Source organism: Panthera leo, chromosome B2 (assembly GCF_018350215.1).
Source record: "Panthera leo isolate Ple1 chromosome B2, P.leo_Ple1_pat1.1, whole genome shotgun sequence".
In the NCBI taxonomy this organism is placed as follows: domain Eukaryota; kingdom Metazoa; phylum Chordata; class Mammalia; order Carnivora; family Felidae; genus Panthera; species Panthera leo.
Genome location: NC_056683.1, coordinates 71,658,001 through 71,678,575, shown reverse-complemented (window position 1 = coordinate 71,678,575; position 20,575 = coordinate 71,658,001). Strand labels below are relative to the sequence as shown.

The 20,575-nt window shown below is 38.3% G+C and overlaps 1 protein-coding gene across 4 annotated transcripts in view; it reads right to left on the bottom strand.

The window, feature by feature from the left end:
- BCKDHB (branched chain keto acid dehydrogenase E1 subunit beta) overlaps nucleotides 1-20,575 on the bottom strand; it is a 219,614-nt gene that overhangs the window by 152,198 nt on the left and 46,841 nt on the right. For all 4 annotated transcript variants that reach the window (XR_006202685.1, XM_042939231.1, XM_042939229.1 and 1 more), the window contains exons 4-6: nucleotides 3,269-3,402; nucleotides 2,872-3,027; nucleotides 179-287 (exon numbers count right to left, since the gene is read on the bottom strand). Coding sequence is in view for 3 of the 4 variants with exons in the window: in XM_042939231.1 (XP_042795165.1) it covers nucleotides 179-287; nucleotides 2,872-3,027; nucleotides 3,269-3,402 (399 nt within the window). In the remaining variant the exon portion in view is untranslated. The remainder of the gene's footprint in view (nucleotides 1-178; nucleotides 288-2,871; nucleotides 3,028-3,268; nucleotides 3,403-20,575) is intronic.

Here is a 20,575-nt window from a genome sequence, read left to right as displayed (position 1 = left end):
CTAAAGTTAAAATAAAATATACAGTGAAAGACAAACTAAGTATAGAAGAGAGCAATCAGAACCTTCTATAAATAAGGAAAATATAAATCAAGCTTATAAAAAAGTTATAGTTTTTTTGAGCTAAGTAAAACAAAATACATAAAGATATTCACAACTATCAAATAAAGGAAACCTTTACCTGCTGCCCTGTAAAGTATTTTAGGTTCAAAAAATATACAAGGATTTTTATCCTCTATGCATGACAAAAGAAGTCCTTTGGCCTGGAAAGGGCTTCTGGGTACAACCACCTGCAAAAACAGATTTTTTAAAGACAATTTCAGTACAAAATGTAGCCCAGTAAACTCACTTATAAAGGGTTGATATTTCGGCAACTAATTGTTACTAATTATAGAAATCTTGTATTTTTAGCCTAATTCCCACTTATTATAAATTTTACATGTTGTCCCACCCCAAAAAAATTCCACCTGTTAAATGAGTATTTATCAGATGTTCACCATATTCTGGTAACTAAGATATTGTTCTTCTCTTAAAAATCTAAACTTGCAGGGCACCTGGGTGGCTCAGTCGGTTAAGCATCCGAATTTGGGCTCAGGTCATGATCTCACAGTTCATGAGCTGGAGCCCCGTGCTGGGCTCTGTGCTAACAGCTCAGAGCCTGAAGCCTGCTTTGGATTCTGAATCTCCCTCTCTCTCTGCCCCTCCCTGGCTCAGGCTCTGTCTCTCTCTCTCTCTCAAAAATAAATACTAAAAAAAATTTTTTTTAAAAAGCTAAACTTGCAGACACATAATAAAAGGAAGCTGCAAGAAGCAAAGTAGTCAGTATCTTCTAATACTCTGCTGATACTTTCAAGTGTAACTCTTCTCTAATTTTAATATATGAAAATCTCCTCCTTTTCCATGAATAATAGGGTCTTCATTTCCTAAGTGGAAAATAATCCACTGAACTTTATAATCTGGGCAATTGAATGTCCAGTTACATTGCAAAGCTGAAAGAAAAGTGTGGATACTGCCCACTTCCAGTCGAGAGGAAAGGGCTCCAGGATCTTCTTGAGAAGGACTTTGACAAGGAAGAAGATGATACCAGCAAGTGGCACATGTGTTAAATGGGCCAAGCACTCAATGTGGATACTACTGTTCATAGCAACCCATGAGGAGGCTGCTATTATTTTCCTCAATTTAGAAAGAGAGAGACAAAGGATTAAAAGAAAGACCAAATAATCTGCTCAAAGTTATACTCTTTGCTACCCCAGGGATTCTCCCACAGTTTTGAAACCAGAGCCTGAGGTCTTACTACACCACTTTGTCCCCAATCACAAACTTATGTCTAGTTTTTAATGACTGTTCAACAACTGCATAAATACCAGTGTTACAGAGGAAGAGTTATTAAAAGAAATCTGAATTTATCTCAAAGACTCAATTAAGATTCCTTGAAACAAACTACATTTGGCTTTCAGAATCAATTTTACACTATTTTCAATAGAAGGATTCTGATTTGAAAAACTAGCACAGGGGCGCCTGGGTGGCTCAATGATCTCAGTTTGTGAGATGAAGCCCCATGTCGGGCTCTGCGCTGACAATGTGGAGCCTGCTTGGGATTCTGTCTCTCTCCCTCTCTCTCTCTCTCTCTCAAAAAAATAAACATTTTAAAAGATAGCACAAATCTCACTATTTTCTGTAAAACAGAACACATTGCTTACCATAATACACAATGTCTTTATGTTCCTACTTTAGTTTCTCTTCGTCTGCTTTCTTCATGTGTTTTTAGCATTTTGTACTGTTTTCATTTGGTATTAAAAAGAAAAGAGAAAAGAGGGAAGCAAAGAAAGTAGGGATCGAGAAACAAAAATCTATTCTAAAAAATGCTGGGTAAGCATTTAAACTATAAATGTGAATGAATGTTCAGCTCGAGCACAAAAATACCTGTTACTTCAAATGTGGCTTCTGTCCCAACCTACCACTTCTAGCTTACATTGAAAAATTATGCAACCTCTACTCACTTGAAAAAACAAAAACAAAAAAAAAACCTTTGTGACTTTGCTCTGGTAGAAAAAATAAAAATAAAACAGACACATGTTTACAACCAATTCATGTTATCAAACTCACACACAGCCCTAGGTAGATACAGGAGTTTCTATCATGATTCCCTGGAAAGCTCTTGCAAACAGAAATCGAAAAGATCATGGAAAAAATTACGACATACTGGGGCACCTGGGTGGCTCAGGTCATGTATTCACGATTTGTGAGTTCGACCCCCACATTGGGCTCTGGGCTGTCAGCGCATAAAGCCTGCTCGGTATTCTATCTCTCTCTCTCTCTGCCCCTCCCCCACTTGCTCTTTCTATCTCTCTCAAAATAAATAAAAATAAACTTAAAGAAAAGAAGAGAGAGATGCTTCAACCTTGTTTGATCAAGTATTACCTTACCTGGACTGGAAAACACATCTGGATAATAAAGGTTTTTTCTTAGAATGAAGCAAAAGTCCTATCCCTCTGACTTTCAGGCAAATATGCATGCACTAAACAGATTTATTAAAATTAACCCAGAATCCCTTAAGTGAGAAAGGCCCATTAGAAAGAAACAGAGCTTTGAAAGAGGGGGAGGATAAACCAACTATGTTCATGGTGTTATTCTTTGAAGTCTGTGAAATTAATGTCAGGGTTAAGCCAGTGCTACTTCAATAAGAATATTCCATAAACCTGGGAATTGGGTAGCTGATCTAAAATAAATACTCTCTTTCTAAAAATAAAACAAAAATTCACATAAATTCCATAAATCCTGTTTGCTTTCCTCTAGATAAGCACATTAGTTAACGGAATGAACCAAAATGGAACTATCCAACAGAGATCAAATGTAGCACACAAATGAGGATACCTTGATTCCTGGGCAGTGAGCAAAAAAGGCTTCAGGACTCTGAGAATGATAAAGAGCCCCATGGCCGACGCAGCCCCAAGGGGCCCGGATGGTGAGGCTTCCACAATTAAAAAGATCTCCAGAGCGATAGCGGTACTTGGCAGCTTCATTAACAATCTGAGGGGGGAAGAGAGGAAGGACGGGTCATGAGGAGTCCTTTATTCCCATCCATATCCTTAACCATTTTATCAGATCTTTAAATATATACCCATAACAAAATAACTTGTAACACATTAGCTCTAAGACAACAACAAAAAAATTCCCAAGATTAGAGGTGGGAAAGTGGAGGCAAAACTTCAATACTTCCCCGAACTCTGTCTAGGAAATGTTCAATTATAGTAAAATGAAATCCTCCCACCTGATCAAAAGCAGGGAAAATGTAATCTGCAAACTGAATTTCCGCAATGGCAGTAGCCCCAGTGACTGCAATCCCAATTCCAAATCCAACGATTCCTTGTTCACACAATGGGGTGTTGAAAACTCTATCTTTTCCTAATAAAAAGAGTATGACAAATGAGAGTAATGTAATACACAATACAAGTGAAAATTCAGGGAGTAAATGGTGATGGAGAAAAAAAGCATAGAATAGGTGAAGGAAGTAGAAAATAACTACCAGGTGCCTAGATGACCCTGTCGTTAGGCACTGACTTTCTGACTTTGGATCAGGTCATGATCTCACACTTTGTGAGCTCAAGCCTCCCATTGCATGAGCCCAAGCCCCACCTAGAGTAAAAACACTAGACACACTGTATCAGGTGCACCCCACTTCTCTCTCCCTCTCTCTCTTTCTCTCTCTCTCTCTCTCTGTCTGCCCCTTGCTCACTTGCACCTTCAAAGAAAGAAAGAAAGAAAGAGAGAGAGGGAGGGAAGGAGGGAGGGAGGAAGGAAGGAAGGAAGGAAGGAAGGAAGGAAGGAAGGAAGGAGAGAGAGAGAGATGCCTGGGTGGATCATGACTTTGGCTCAGGTCATGATCTTGCGGTCTGTGGGTTCAAGCCCCACATTGGGCCCTGCGCTGACAGTTTGGAGCGTGGAGCCTGCTTCAGATTCTATGTCTCTGTCTCTCTCTGCCCCTCCGCTGCTCATGCTTTGTCTCTCTCAAAAATAAATAAATGTTAAAAAAAAATTAGAAAGAAAGAAAAAAAAGAAAAAAGAAAAGAGAGAAAAGAACTAGCATGATGGCTAGTTTAAATGAAAACATAATTATATTAACCATAAGTAATCTTAGTGTTTCACTTGAAAGAAAGGTTGTCACTCTGGGACAAAAGAAAGCAAAACCCAACTACTTAAAAGAAAACACTGAAACAATACAGGTAACAGAAAAGTCCTAAGTAAAAAGGAAGAAAGAAAACAAATAATGAATATCCTAACCAAACAAGTTGGTGTCACCACAGAAATCACAGACAAAGTAGTCTTAAAGGGAAAAGGCATTACCAGAGATAAAGCCAGAAAATTCATACTATTAAAGGGGTCAAGTCACAAGGAGGACGTAATTCTAAAGTTATACTCATGAAACAACATGGGCTCCAAATAAATAGGGAAAACTAACAGAATGAAAAGGAAAAATAGATAAATTCCCACTATGGCTGGAGATAGTACTGTATCCATCACAGTAACGGACAGAAAAAGCCACCAAAATATAAGGCAGGACTAGGTAAGATTTGAATACAATTAGCAAATACGACCTGACATGAACAGGACACTGCACCTGACAGCCAAGAATACAAACCCTTTCTGAGTGAGCAGAACACTGACATTCATTGACCATAAACTGGGTTATAAATCCAACCTCAAGAAACTTTGAAGAAAATCATACAGGGTGTGTTCCCTGAGCATGATGACATTAAGCTGGAAGTCAATAACAGAAAGAAATAGAAAATCCTATGTTAGAAAAAAAGTTTAAATATGTGTAAGTATTTGTGGCTCAAAGAAGAAATTATAAGGAAATTATAAAGTATTTTGAAATGAATGATAAAAACTATGTATCAACTCATTGAGGTTCTGAATTCAATAATGGTAGAGTAGCTTTTTTAAGTTTATTTATTTATTTTGAGAGAGAGAGAGAGAGAGAGAGAGAGAGAGAGAATGCACTCAAGTGGGGGAGGGACAGAGAGACAGGGAAAGAGAGAATCCTGAGCAGGTTCCACACTGCCGAACCCAATGCAGGGCTTGAACCCACGAACCGTGAGATCATGACCTGAGCTGAAACCAAGAGTCAGACACTTAACCAACTGAGCCACCCAGGCGCCCCTAGAGTAGCTTTTTTCAGACTAATCCTCCCACATATATTATAAACTCTGGACAACATATAACAACTACTTAAAGGCATTGGAGAGCCAAAAAGCAGGCCTACACCAAAGAGGGCTTAACCTTTGAAAGAAAGGAAGAGCAGTGGACAAACAACATTTATAAGGCTTGTCCCCTGAGGAGATTCCCCATTCTCTGTGACAGGGGACTACCAGAATTCAGACAAGACAGACTCAGTCTTTATTATCTCGAGATATCCGAGAACTGGGTCCAGGGCCACCACTGGCAGAACATTGAGGGACTAAGCCCCTACAAGAAGAACACTACATAGGAGCACCCCAAAGTCTGCACATAAACTCCGCTCAAATCTTTGGCCGACCTCTATGGCTGCAGAAGACTCCAAGAGTCCAGCAGATAACAGCTGGAAGTGCAAAGAGGTGAGCAGAGATTTGCTCTACCCACTAAGGAGAACACAGAGTTTGGAGTTTGAGACTCTTCAAATTAAAAAGCTTGATAAACACTTCAGGCTTTCCATTGAAACCACAAGGTACATGTTGCTAGTGTTCAATTCTCCTTTGAAATTTCACTACCTCTTGGCCAATATCAGCATTTCATGAAAAATCCTCATTTCAGGGAGCTGGGTGGACACAAGTAATGACGAGTCTGGCCAGGTAACCCAAAGTTTGTGGACAGATAAGGGATTCATATTTCAGTTCTGTAATCGAGGGATACCAGTTCTTCCTGGTGCACAGAATTCACTCTCAGCTCAATCATGCCTTCTGAATATGAACCATGAAGAGGGCAGGTGTTGGAAAACGCCAGGCAGACACATCCTGTAGTTTGCACTCTGAAAGCAGCTGCAGAGACTTCAAAGCATGATTCATACTCATCACAATCTGTGACTATCTTCTGAAATTGTGACCTCTATCACTCATCAGTTCCCTATTTGACTGAGAAAAGCTTGATCATTTCTGAAAATCTGTAATTCCATTGAACTAAGAACAATTCATTAGTAGAAAATGAACAAAGATTCCAGGTGCCTCCAGTGGAATCCACATCCCTGGAATAACTGAGCCACCTTAACCAGATGCAGTGTTCTTATTTATTCCCTGCTGCTTCAAGTTCCCTGGATTCAGGTATTTTTCATCTCAGCAAATACAGCCTTTTTTTTTTCTGCTAGAAGGTGGCAAAGTTGAGTTTCTCAGAACCATTACTCAAAAATATGCTTGGTCTGAGGAAACAGCTTAATTTAACAACAGCTACAATGACGTGAATTAAAATCTGTTCCTATTTTCTCCCAGAAAGGTAATGATTGAGGGTAAGAGCACAGAACACACATAAAATGCACAACACTGATGACTTCCTCTATGGGATAATGCAATTAACCTGATAAAAGGTTCATACACACAGTATCCCAATGGGTAAATTAATACATACAGGTATTGCACCGAGCCAAGACAGATCTGATTTTCAGTTCTATCTCCACCAATTACTAAACTCTCTGTGGTCCAATTTCTTCTCTGTAATGGAAGAATCATGATACTAAAAAGATTAAAATAATTAACATACTTATTGAAACATTTATAAGTATTTAATATTGTAGGGACTCTATTCTAGATGCAGAGAATAAACAAACAAAATAGAACAACCCTATCCTTGTGTAACTTACATTCTAGTCAGAGGAAACAGACAAAAACAAAATAAATGAGTAAAACATATAGTGTATTAGATGAGAACAGTAAAGCAGGGAATAGGTAATTAGAAGTAGGAGGCAGGACTACTGTGATTTTAAATAGGAGGATCAGGGAGGCCCCACTGAGAAGTGACATATACAGGAAGAGCTGAAGGAATTGAGAAAGTGTACTGTGCATATACCTGAGGGAATAAAATGTTCTGGGCAAAGAGATTAGTAAATGCAAAGGCCCTGGGGTATGAGCATTTTTATTACATCAGCACAAAGGTAAGAAGTCCAGAGTGCCTGATCTGGAGTAAGAGAAATACTGGTAAGAGATGAAGCTGAAGAGTAGAGAGGGTGGGATGGGAGGTGGCACAGGGCAGACAGGGCCTTGTCGATCACTGTAGGCCCTCTTTTACCAGGACAGTGAGTGAATCAACAAGTAGATGAGGGAGACAGGAAGCCATTGAGCAAAATCATGCCATTCTCTCAACTGCATTCCATCTCTTTAGCTGGTATTCGGTGAATAGCTTCTAACAAGGCAAGAGGGACACAGCAAGTCTGATTACAGGATACTGCAATAATTCCAGTTGGGAGATGATGACACATAATTGCAGAAAAGGTATGAGACTGTATATAGTCTAAAGATAGAGTCAAAAGGATTTGCTGATGAAATGGATGTAGAGTATGAGTCAGAGAAAAATGCCAAGGATGATTTAAAGGCTTTTGGCCCAGGTCAAGCAACCTGAAGGAGAGAGTTGCCCTTAACTAAGAAAGGGCAAACTATGAAGTATGTTGGGATGAGATATCAGGAGTTCAGTTTTGGAGATGTTAAATTTAAGATGCCCTCAGATGTTAAGGCAAAGCTATCAAATAGACTGTTGGATACAGGAGTTGAAAGTCTTCAGCATAAAGATAGCACTAAAAACACAGGACTGGATGAGACTGCCAAGCAAATTTAAATGAGTACATAGAGGAAAGATCCAACATTAAAAAGACAAGAGATGAGAACTAATATAATCAAAATTGAAAAGAAAAAATAGCCACAGTTTAGAGGAAAACTAGGAGAATATGCTGGCTAGAAGCCTCTCCTAAGAAGTGAGAGTAATCAACTTGTGCTGTTTGTTACCAATTCAATGTGAAATGAGGGCTGAGAATTGTATGATATTGACATTAGCAGTATGTGCAAAGTAGGAGGGACAGAGAAAATAAAAACCTACATCCAGAGGGAGTGGGAGAAGAGAGATTGGAGACAATGAGCAATGATCATTATTTGGAGAAATTTTGCTGTAAAGAAAAAAAAAGGAGTCATACATAACTAGCGGCACAAAAATATGGTATTAATAAAGGGAATTTTTTTGTAGGACAAAAAAAAGTATATTTGCAGGCAGATAAAAATGATAAGAAAGGAAGAAATAGTTGAGAAAATTAATGAAATGGAGAGACAGAAGAACAACTGGAACTATGTCTCTGATGGGAAGGAAGGGGTCTAGTATGGAGAAGTTAACAGGAACCCCTGCATTCAGTCAGGGTGCAAGAGGAAAGTGTATGGGCACTGACATAGGTACATGAACATGTGTTGGGGTAAGAGCTTGTCAAAGTTCTCTCTTCACTGCATCTACCTTCTTGGCAAAATATGAAACTATATTATTAGTAAAGAGTAAGGATGGGGGAGGCAGTGTTGAGGAGAGAAAGGTAGGAAATAGTCATCTGGGAAAATGGAGGAGTGAATGGACCAAGAACATGCAGCACAATGGGAGGTAGTGTAAGTATCCCCTGGAGAGTACTAGTCTGTAACTAAAAGTGACATCAGCTACAAGAGGACTTTTTTCCCCCAGCAACATTCTGTTTAAGATTGAGGGTTTATAGATTTTGGAACACTAACCCTTTATCAGATATGTAATTTGCAAATATTCTCTCCCATTCTGTTCGTTGCCTTTTAGTTTTGTTGATTGTTTTCTTCCCTGTGCAGAAGGTTTTTATCTTGATGAGGTCCCAACAGTTCCTTTTGCTTTTGTTTCCCTTGCCTCTGGAGACATCTTTAGTAAGAACTTGCTTTGCCTAGGTCAAAGAAGTTGCTGCCTGTGTTCTCCTCCAGGATTTTGATGGTTTCCTTTCTCATATTCAGGTCTTTCATCCATTTTGAATTTATTTTTGTGTATGGTGTAAGAAAGTGGTCCAGTTTCATTCTTCTGCATGTTGCCGTCCAGTTTTCCCAACACCATTTGAAGAGACTGTCTTTTTTCCATTGGATATTCTTTTCTGCTTTGTCGAAGATTAGTTGGCCATATAGTTGTGGGTCCTTTTCTGGGTTTTCTATTTCATTCCACTGTCTTGATGACTACAGCTTTGTAATACAGCTTAAAATCTAGAATCGTAATGCCTTCAGTTTTGTTTTTCTTTCTCAGGATTACTTCAGCTATTTGGGGTCCTTTGTGGTTCCATACAAATTTTACTATTTGTTCTAGCTCTGTGAAAAATGCTAGTGGTATTTTGATAGGGATTGCATTGAATACATAGATTGCTCTGGGTAGCATAGACATTTTAACAATGTTTGTTCTTCCAATCCATGCTCTTTCATTTCTTTTTATTCTCTTCAATTTTCTTTCATAAGTGTTCTATAGTTTTCAGAATACAGACCTTTTACCTATTCAGTTAGGTTTATTCCTAGGTATCTTATGGTTTTTGGTGTTATTGCAAGTGGGATCAATTCCTTGATTCTTTTTCTTCCACTTCATTACTGGTGGATAAAGATGCAACAGATTTCTCCACATTGATTTTATATCCTGTAACTTTGCAGTACCCAAAATCTATAAAGAACTTACCAAATTCAACACCCAAAAAACAAACAACCCAGTTAAGAAATGGGCAGAAGACATGAACTGACACTTTTCCAAAGAAGACATCCAGATGGTTAACAGATGCATGAAAAGATGCTCAACATCACTCATCATTAGGGACAGACAAATCAACCACAATGAGATACCACCTCACACCAGTCAGAATGGCTAAAATTAACAACACAAGAAATAACAGGTGTTGGCGAGGATGTGGACAAAGGGGAACCCTCTTGCACTGCTGGTGGGAATGCAAACTGGTACAGCCACTCTGGAGAACAGTATGGAGGAGCCTCAAAAAATAGAGCTACCCTAAAATCCAGCAATTGCACTATTAGGTATTTACCCCAAGGATACAAAAATACAGATTTGAAGGGCTACATGCACCCCAATGTTTCAGCAGCATTATCAACAACAGCCAAACTATGGAGAGAGCCCAAGTGTCCATCAAATGATGAATGGATAAAAATGTGGTATATACATTCAATGGAATATTACTCAGCCACCAAATAGAATGAAATCTTGCTATTTGCCATGATATGGAAGGAGCTAGAATGTATTATGTTAAGGAAAATAAGTCAATCAGAGAAAGACAGATATCACATGATTTCACTCATATGTGGGATTTAAAAAACAAAGCAGATGAACACATGGGAAGTTGAGGGGAAGAGAAGAGAGGGAAACAAACCACAGGAGACTCTTAACAATTAGAGAACGAACTATGGCTTGTTGGAGGGAGGTGGATGGGGGAGGGGCTAGATGTGTGATGGGTATTAAGGAGGCACTTGATGGGATGAGCACTGAGTGTTGTATGTAAGTGATGAATCACTGAATTCTACCCCTGAACTCACTATCACACTGTATGTTAACTAAAATTTAAATAGATAGATAATTGAGGAGTTAGCTACAATTGGATTTTGTCAAGCAAATAATGACATGGAATTTAAACTAGGTATAAAGGGAAGAAAGGTCATCAGGAAAGTGAGATAAAGTGACAAGGTGGTAGAATACAGGGCTTTTAAGAATAAATAAGGTCAAAGGGTTATTGAATTACAGGTACTAGAAGCAGTGAGCTGGGGAGGTCAAAGTGGAAGTCTGAGTTGGAGATGCTTTAAACTGAGATCTTGGAGGGACCTCCGTTACTGCAGGTCAGGTCGTACATAGAATGGATAGCCCTGAAACACATGAAAATTTGAAATCTTTATCCAGATGATAAATAAAATCTAAGACCAGTTGCAATTCCTAACCCTCAAAGACAGCTTGCATCTAATGACACCATAGTTTCTAAGCTTAAGCAGAGCTGCAGGGAGGAGGCTTCATCAAAGTGCTGTCAATCAAGCTGAATAAATGTTCTGATAGGTAGCCAGTGGCTTTGATTTCATAAGAAGGAAAAAACTATCCCTACTCTGAAAGTTCTTCAGTGCCCAACAAGCTTTGACTAGGTCAGAAAAAAAGGAAATACTATCTGAATTACTTCTTCCTAAACCTTAAATAACAGAGTAAAGTTCAATTAACATTTCAGATAAACTTACTGCTACAGATACTGCAGATACCTAGAAGAAAGGACATTCATACAACATGCCATCTTCTTCTTAAGTTTTGCTACCTGTGTTTAAATTTTAGGTTCTCTCTTTGTATAATTCCATGATCTCGAGTCCACACAAACATGGGTCTAGTAGATTGCCAGACGTTTGACCGTTTAAATAACTGGCACATCAATATCTCATATGTTGACAAAAATCAGGGCATAAAGTTGTAGCACCACTTTATAATAGGTTTTTTCTTTTGTAAAGGGAACATGATTAAGAAGTTTCACATCACTGGCAGCACACCGAGACATTAAAGATACTGTCCACCACGTAATGTCGAATATCAAAAGAAAACCAGCAGATGGCTTTTCTAGCCAAAGAAACACAAGTAGACAGAACTGAGTCCACCAGTGAACCCTGCTCCCTACCACAACATTGAGGCCACAACTAGCGCAGAAACAGTGAGAAGAGTGCAAAGAAACAACAATTAGAAAAAAGCAGCACCAACCATGGGTTAAGGCGACAACCAATGACCTCCTGGGAGGTTACAGAAGTCATTGAGTACCTCCATCTGTTTAGTGCCCATTTTTTGGAACCCAGAACTAGTTTCAAATGAGCTTTCCTTGTGAACATAGTGGTCCTGCAAGTTATTCAATCTACCTTGTGTAGAATTAAAATTTTTATTCCCATAAAACTTCTGAAAAGGCAGCTTTAAAACTGCCCATCTCTGAGCAACATGATTTCCTTAGGACACAAATCTGAATAGGTGAGAGTATTCTTCCAGAAAAGAGATCAACTCCATAAGGGAAACATGAGTCCCAGATTTCCTGAGCAAAAGGGTAAATAAGGACATGAAACATTCGTGACGAAGCTACAAAATAAACCAGAGGAAAAGCCATTATAGATACGATTTTGGACGGGGGTGGCAGGGGGCAGAGGGTAGATAACATATCGCAATAATTTCAGTCACAGACTTTCTGGAGTATGTTGTGATGTTACATTTTAAAGTTTGCTGATAAAGACTTTGATAAAGATGAAAAGCATTTACTTCAGGGTCAAGAAAAATAAAAAAGTTAATCTAGAAGATCACTGCTACCTCTTAAAATAAGTAGAAAAGTAAATAGAGTATTCCATTCACCAGAAAAACATTTAGAGAATAAACATGCAAACAAATTTTTAAAAAAGAAATACTAAGTAGAATGACTATACAATTCATGGTCCAAACTGTAATGTCTAGAAGTGTTATGGATACTAAAAATAATTATAAGATGTTAATTGATCTCAACAGGCCTAAACTGAGTAGTCTCAGGAAAAACAGAGCTGTTCTGAATAAACCAAGACTTATAGTCACTATTCTTAGAGTTAAGTAATATTATCATCCCTATAAAAATAAGGAAAATATAAAGCCAAGTGCTCACCTTAGCCATAAGTAATCTACCATGTATTAGCATCCTAAATTAGGAAATTCATGATTCAGAGCTGGAAAATTAAAAAATGAATTGAATAAGCCATTCTACCATCAAGGTAATGGTCACAGTTTACTGTCCAGGGCAGCACCGTGATGCCTGCAGCCCAGCTCCCCAGGCATGGAGAACTTGTTGCCCTGCTTGCTGAGAATGCTGTGGGCAAACAGACATCAGTGGTCAGCCCTTACAGGGGCTGTATCAACTGTAATAAACTTTCTAGTTCGAGGTCATGCTCGGTGGCCACCATCCAATGATTAATAAGTGTGACAGTATAAAGGCCTGGTCATTTCAGCACAATTAGAAAAAATCGAAAGGGTCATCATGACTCTAGAGATCCCACAGGGTTTGCCAAGGTGGTCCTAGGACCTCTATCACTTCTGGACATCTCCCTCTGCCTCATCCTGCTTTGACTTGAAAGTAACACTATATTTATGGTTCCAGATGACTCCAGGTTCTAAGGTTTCCAGATTTAGGAAGTTCACCTGTATTTACAACGATCTTACAATGTTTTCCAAATGCCTCCAGGCAACAATGGGTAGAAAGGGCTGTTTGTGAGCCTTATCCTATAGATTCTACCTCTTTCTCAGAATACTCTTGGCAAAGAGATCTGAGTCATTATAATGGGAGAGAGGAAAATTAAAAGATGAAAGTCAATCAGGAGCAATTACATATGCTTAGTAAATGTTTACTGAGTGAACAGATGGAGGGATGAAATGCAAAGTCCCTTTGTCATCGAGAAGTCTACAATTCTGGGAGCAGATCCAAAAATACCCACAGATTCGACAATCAGTTCCAAGGATTCAATGACTAGATTAAAAGTTGTAAGGTCCTTTCCTGAGAACACAGACTGCTTCCTTCATCTTTGGACATTCAATAGTATCTAGCACAATGTCTTGAATTTACTAGTCATTGAATATTATTACTTGAATATACAAGCTTAAAAGACCCATCATGCTTGGGTCGAAAAGGCATTTAAGTCTGTGGCAATCAGAATGTGGTAATGTCCCACCAATTACTGAAGACACATAGATATGACATCAAGGCAAAAAGAAATCTCGTTGAAATAGACATGTACTAAGTAACATATACATGAATTTTTTTCTTTTAATATAGAATAGGAAAATGAGACCACAAGGAGGGACCACTCAAGCATAAAGATAAGAATTACACTCAATTATCTCTATCAAGTACCAGTTCTTAAACATGGCAACATCTAAAAAATATTTAACTAGGTGAGTGAATGAAAAAGTGATCAAAATAATATTAAAATAAAAATGATAGCCCAAGTCAGGGAAAATTATAAAATCAGACTAGATCATAATATCTTGAAAATCCAATTATCCACACACAAAATTAATGGCTTATTTATTTCATCGCCATATTTTAGTGGCCACATCTTAGAGAAATAAGTTTTGGAAATTGACAGAAAAGCAAAAGAGTTAATTTTAAGCAACTCGTCAAGACTCACAGGGGTAACATCTGGCTGAAGGTTAGCCATTATGATTATGATAAAATAACGGTCAACATCATAGACCAAGCTTTCTCAAACCAGTACTAGATGGACAACTTGGTTAAAAGAAACATTCGCTTGCACTCCTAATGTCAAGTTCAATCAGTTTTATTATGTTATTTTAATACACACAAAATTAAACTTAGTATTTATTGCTCCGATAAAACAAAGACAAAACAAATTTATAAATACAAAAACAACTACATAACCAATTAAATTCAGATTAACAGAAAAGACAGAGTGTAACAGACCATGGTTTCCTGCTAAAATCACAGTACCAATGTACTTTTAGATTTTTTTTTTTTTTTTTTTTTTTTTTACTGTAATCATTCTAATGGGGAAACAATGCCTTTTCACTTAAAGTTACCCTACATAATGGTATGTGTGACCTCATGGCTTTCTTTACTAGGTTAAGATAATCAGACTTACTAAATAAATCCACCCGCAAGCATTCCTTGAATGATAATTTTAAGAAAGCTGCTTCAGGAGAAAGTTGTTATCACAGTCATATCAAAATCAGCATTAAATGTGTAGCTATTCAATTATTGCTGGAATCAGGTGAAGAAAGTTCTTCAGTGTATAATTACTGATAAACTTACTGCTAGTGAACTATTGAAAGGTATGCATTAAAAAATGGAATCTGTGAAACTCATCTGACTCTAACTTGAATACGTTATCACTATGCTCCTGCGATAATGCAGGATAATCCACATCCTTTGGGTGTGGCATACAGGAATGCTCCTATCACTGCGAGTTATTTGAAGCTCAGTGAGAGCTTCATACACTTCAGACACTGTGAAGTAGTTCGACTTCACATGGCACAAACACAGCAATAAACACAAACCCCAATTTTATCATGTGGTAATACTTAACCAAGTATATGGCAGGTGTCTGGATGACCCAGAATGTGGTTTTTTGTTGTTGTTTTTTTTAACTATTATCACGGATATTAAAAACCCCCAAAATTTTAAAATCTCACTGACAATATGAAAACTCCCAGAATATCCATGGACTTACAGAGTTAGCTAGCAGCAGTTAGAGAAACAATATCCCAGGAATAGAATAATAGCAAATAATCAACTTTACTGTTCAATTTTAGAAAAAAAAATTCTGCTTGGAAATAAAACTGAAAAAAGTATTTTTAAAATAAATTACACATGGAGAGTGTGGCAACTGTTTAAAAACATTAGTATTAATAACCAAAAGTTGTTTTGCTTTTTTTTTTTTTAACTTTGCATGGTTAACTGGAAAAAATAAGTCACATGGGGTAAGTTCATTTTTCATTTAAACAAAGATTCCTAGGGGCACCTGGGTGGCTCAGTCATTTGCGCATCTGACTTCAGCTCAGGTCATAATCTCAGGCCAGGGTTCAAGCCCCACATCAGGCTCTGTGCTAACAGCTCAGCTGACAGCTTTGGACTCTGTGTCTCCCTCTCTGCCCCTCCCTTGCTTGCGCTATCTCTCTCTGTCTCTCAAAAACTAAAACATTAAAAAAATTTAAACAAAGATTCCTAAATTAAAGAAAATATAGGGACACAACTATATTGTATCTATTAGGGGAAAATTCTAAATTATACCTATAAGAAATTTCACAAGGGGTAAAACTATATTTTTTAAATAAAAAAAGAAAAACTAGGTAGAGAATCCACGAGAAAAATGTAATGATTATGTAAAAGTTGGGTAGAATAAGAACAAGCAGAATAACAAATTACAGAATCACAAAACCCTAGCACCATTGAGTACCTGCCCACCAGCCCCTCATTCTTCAAATGAGGAAACTTAGTCGATTTATGTGACTTGCCCAAGGACAACAGCCAGTAATGGGCAGTCTTGGTGTTCTAATTAAAGCCTGAGCCACTCTGCTAGAGAAACTTCTTTCCTAAATTGGTTCTATACTCAAATGCGAAAATGTACCAAAGTAGACCTTAATTATCTGGCACTACAGCCACAGATGCAAAATAGTTTTGAACATTTAATGTATATGTACTAAGTCTTTACAGGCTAAAATTCCCTCAAATGTTTTCCCAAAAAGTTTAAGCAAAAAAGACAGCTGGGTTAAGCCTTCAAATTACATGACTTAGTTTCTAACAGTGAAGTGAAAGAAAAAAAACACCTTTAAAAGAAAACAGTAATTAAAAATTATCAAGGGGGTGCCTGGGTGGCTTAGTTGGTTAAGTGTCTGACTCTTGATTTCGGCTCAGGTCATGATCTCATGGTTCGTGGATTCGAGCCCCACATGGGGCTCTGCACTGACAGTGCGGAGCCTGCTGCGGGTTTCTCTGTCTCCCTCTCTCTGTCCCTCCCCCACTCTCTCTGTCTCTCTCAAAATAAATATGTAAACTTTAAAAATTATCATGAAAACAACTGAGAACTTAAGAACTTTTAAAAGGGCTTCTTTAAACTTTGAGTCAATAATTGTAGAGTAAGATAGCAATGTTACTCGGTATAAATGTATACATGTTTCTGTCTAGAAAGAGTAGTATAAAATCTCCAAACTGTGCATAAAAATAAGATTTTGAGTAAAGAATCAAGTGGTTTTTACACCATCCACTCTCAGGAAAAAGGGAGCAACTACATAGACACCAAGGGAATTTTAGAGAAAGTCCTCACATCAGTTCAGATTCACCTGCATGCCCAACTGACTGTATCAGTTTCATAGTTCAAATGATATTAATTATGATAAGAGTTAGTTCTAAAAATCTTTCATTGCATTCAACATTTCCAGCTTGCTATGTTCCCGAAGTTATGCATCAACTTTAAACAGATTTTTACTTTTTAATGAATAATAAAGAAATCTTAAAGGGTAAAACAAAAATGATTTTGATACTTGGAAATTGGATCTTCTTTTGTTTGCCAAGAAATTCAATTACAATTAGCAATTACCAGATGAGAGACGAGTATAAATATGGAACATTGGGATGAAATTATTTTAAGATGAACAAAGTGTTCAGCAGCATCATTTAGATGGGATACAACTGATTCATTAAAGATTTTAAGAGGTGGACCAAACTGAGGATAGAATAAGAATAAGATATCTCAAGCATACCCTCCTAAACAAGCCTGTTGGAGAAGTGTGGGAAGGGACAATATCAAGGCCTCCCGAATCCTCTTGACATCATCAGAGGCTTTAATTCTGACCCAGTAAAAGATAACTTGATAGGATTTGTTGTACCCAATGCAATATTTACACAAAATACGTACCTGGCCATCTACAAGGCACTGTAGTTGGATACTACAAATGATTGAGATAAGCAAGATATCATTTAAACAACTACAAACGTTTAAACACTCGAAAAACTTATGTAACAAGGACAGAAGTCAACTGGAAATAACTATGACACAGGAAATAATATAAAAATAAAATACTATTACAAGAGAGGGGGAAGTGAAATTCTTTCGGAGAGATGGGCACAGAGGGATCATGCAACATTTCATGAAAGAGAAGGCATGCCATTGGCCACTCAAGAATGGGCCCCTTTTGAGGAAGAGGGGATAGTGACTGAAGGCACAGAGGTAGGGCATGAAGCTCAGAGTTTGGGAAATGAACCAAGGAAGCTGAAGCATAAAGGGATTAGAGGCATTAGTGGGAGATGAAGGTGGAAAGGTTTGCTGTGTGTATGCAAGTCAGCAGTAGTTAAAGGGGTGGGTTTAGATGGGACTCCACTTTCTGGTTGTGTCAGTTTAGACTGTGCTTCAGTTTGTTCATTCATATCCTCAAATGACAATAAAAATAATGAACCTGCCTAGAACTGGGGTTGATGTGAGGTGTAATAAGAGAAGCCATGTACAAGTTCTTTGCAAATCAGAAAGCATTATAAAAATGTGATTATTATCAGGATAATAGTAAATAAAAAGGGTTTGAGAACACCACACAATCAATGGGATTTAATGGTTGTTAGTTGGGAGGCTAAGGGTTGGCACTGAGAGGTACTGGGACCATATGAGGTCTTCAAGATCCCCAGACCATCAGGTGGAAGAACCCACTCAGCATTGCATCCTGCACACGTTCAACCCCAATCCATCACAGCTCGAAGAGGTGAGTGCACTTTGACCTCCACAGTCAGTTCTCTGTTTATCTGGGGTGAAGAGTGGGTTAGGGAAGGAAGGTTAGCTTTGGTGACTGGCAATTCTAAACTAGGAACCAAATCTTGTTCCATTAGCAAGACCACAAACAGGTACAGCAGGAGGTCTATATGCATGCATCTTTATCCAAAGATCCCAAGGATTACCACTGAGCTGAAGGGGGTTATGAACAGGAGGCCTGGCTTCTGCTAACCTGCAAGAAACAACCCAGGGGTGAGAATATAGAGTTGGTGATCAAATCAACTCCTGAGTTGAGAAATGAATGAATGCTGCTGCTGCCATGTATCTGCAGAGGCCTGGAGACCACACAGGTCAAGGACTGGATCCCAGGGAGCCTAACGTCTTCCAGTGTGCTGCTTGGAAATGAGGGCCCCGTTGATCCCAACAGACCACGGTTCTATTTAAACAAGCACCCAGGGGCGCCTGACTGGCTCAGTCAGTTAAGCATCCAACTCTCGGTTTCAGCTCAGGTCATGATCTCACAGTTCGTGAGTCTGAGCCCTGCATCAGGCTCTGTGCTGACAGTGTGGAGCCTGCTTGGTATTCTCTGTCTTCCTCACTATCTACCCCTCCCTCATGTGCACGCACAGTCTCTCTCTCTCAAAGTAAATAAACGCCATCCTCTTGGAAGCAATGGCATCTATATTACTCCCCTCAAGGGTACCTGAGCAAAGCAACAACTGGTCCCTAAAAGGTGTGTTGTGTGCTTTCACTATACATTTGAGTATGACCCTTACAGCAGCATGGAACCAACTTAGCATTCTCAGAGCCCTGCACATCCTCAGGAACTGCCCAGCTCTGGCTTTGATGAGGACTATGGACCCAGGAAAGACGTATCATAACCAGTAATAAATCAACCACTGGCATTTTGACACCTGAACAGAAACTAAAATTTTGTTTTTGAGCATGATCAATGTGATTTAAAGAGATACAATTCTCACTTATGAAATCACCTTATCTTAAATGAAATTGAATTTAAATAAGTGTAATCTGAATGTTTGGGTTCTAAGAAATATGTACTATCACACTAAGCGTATGTTCAACTCTCCTTTAAGTGACAGTTTGGGGAGGGGGGGGGTTGGGGGTGCCTGGGTGGCTTAGTCGGTTGAGCATCTGACTTCGGCTCAGGTCATGATCTCACAGCTTGTGAGCTCGAGCCCGGCATTGGGCTCTTGTGCTGACAGCTCAGAGCCTGGAGCCTGCTTCTGCGTCTCCCTCTCTCTCTGCCCCTAACCCACTCGCATTCTGTCTCTGTCTCTCTCAAAAATAAATAAACATTAAAAAAAAAAATTTAAGTGACACTTGGAAAGAAAAACCACAAAAACCCATTTCAGTCAAATTGTTATTTAGTCTTAAAAAACAACAACAACCAAAACCCACAGTTTTATCATGTAAGAAAGATGAATACTGTGGCTCCTCTACCTTTTATTAAAATTAAATTGACATGGTTATTGATGTGACTATAAATTTCTTAAGTGAAGCTATCTAAAAGTTAAGAGATGAAAGCTGGAGTTCAGGGAAATGTACACAAAAATATAATTTTTCAAATATATGTACACATAGCTGATGTTGAAAATGACTCCCAAAAAATGAATATAAGAAGTATTTCTGAATAAAGCTGTAATAACTTCACTTTGCTTGAATACAACCAAAGCTGTTTTTCCAGAAAGTCAAAAGAAATATCTTCGTCATCCTTGTGATACCAGCTGGAATTTAAGGGCAAGCCATCTAATTTTTTTTTTTTTTTTTTTTAGTCTTCATTCATTTATATGGAAATGAGATGTTTCCTAAAACATATCTGTACCCAGTACCTACGTCAACACTAAAGCTCAAAGCACACAAATTCCGCCAGCTGATTCCTGACTATAAGTGAAAACAGCATGCCAACATCGTCTAAAACCCATGTGCGTCATTCAACAAGGAGGACATTACCAAGCTGTCAACTTCAATTAACCTGCCTAGCTTTATAAATAGCCTAAACTTCCCTATCTAAATAGGTTGGTGCCCTTTTCTCAGAAGCAAAGGGAACAACATGACAAAGAAGCATGAAAAATAAATGAGCTTTCCCCTTTGTAAACAGGAGAAAGTTGACATTAAACCAATTCTAAGTCCAAATTGAAGAGCTATTAATAAAATAAAGCTCAAGAGAATCGAGAACCGGTTTTAACCAGAAAATAAACATTCACTATCAGCTCTTTTAAAAATATCTGTGAGTCTCACTGCTATAGAAACTAATTCAATATACGCACACAGGCAGAGATACACAGAGATACCGTAATTATGATCCTTAATATGGTCCCCAAAGTAACACAATTTAAAAG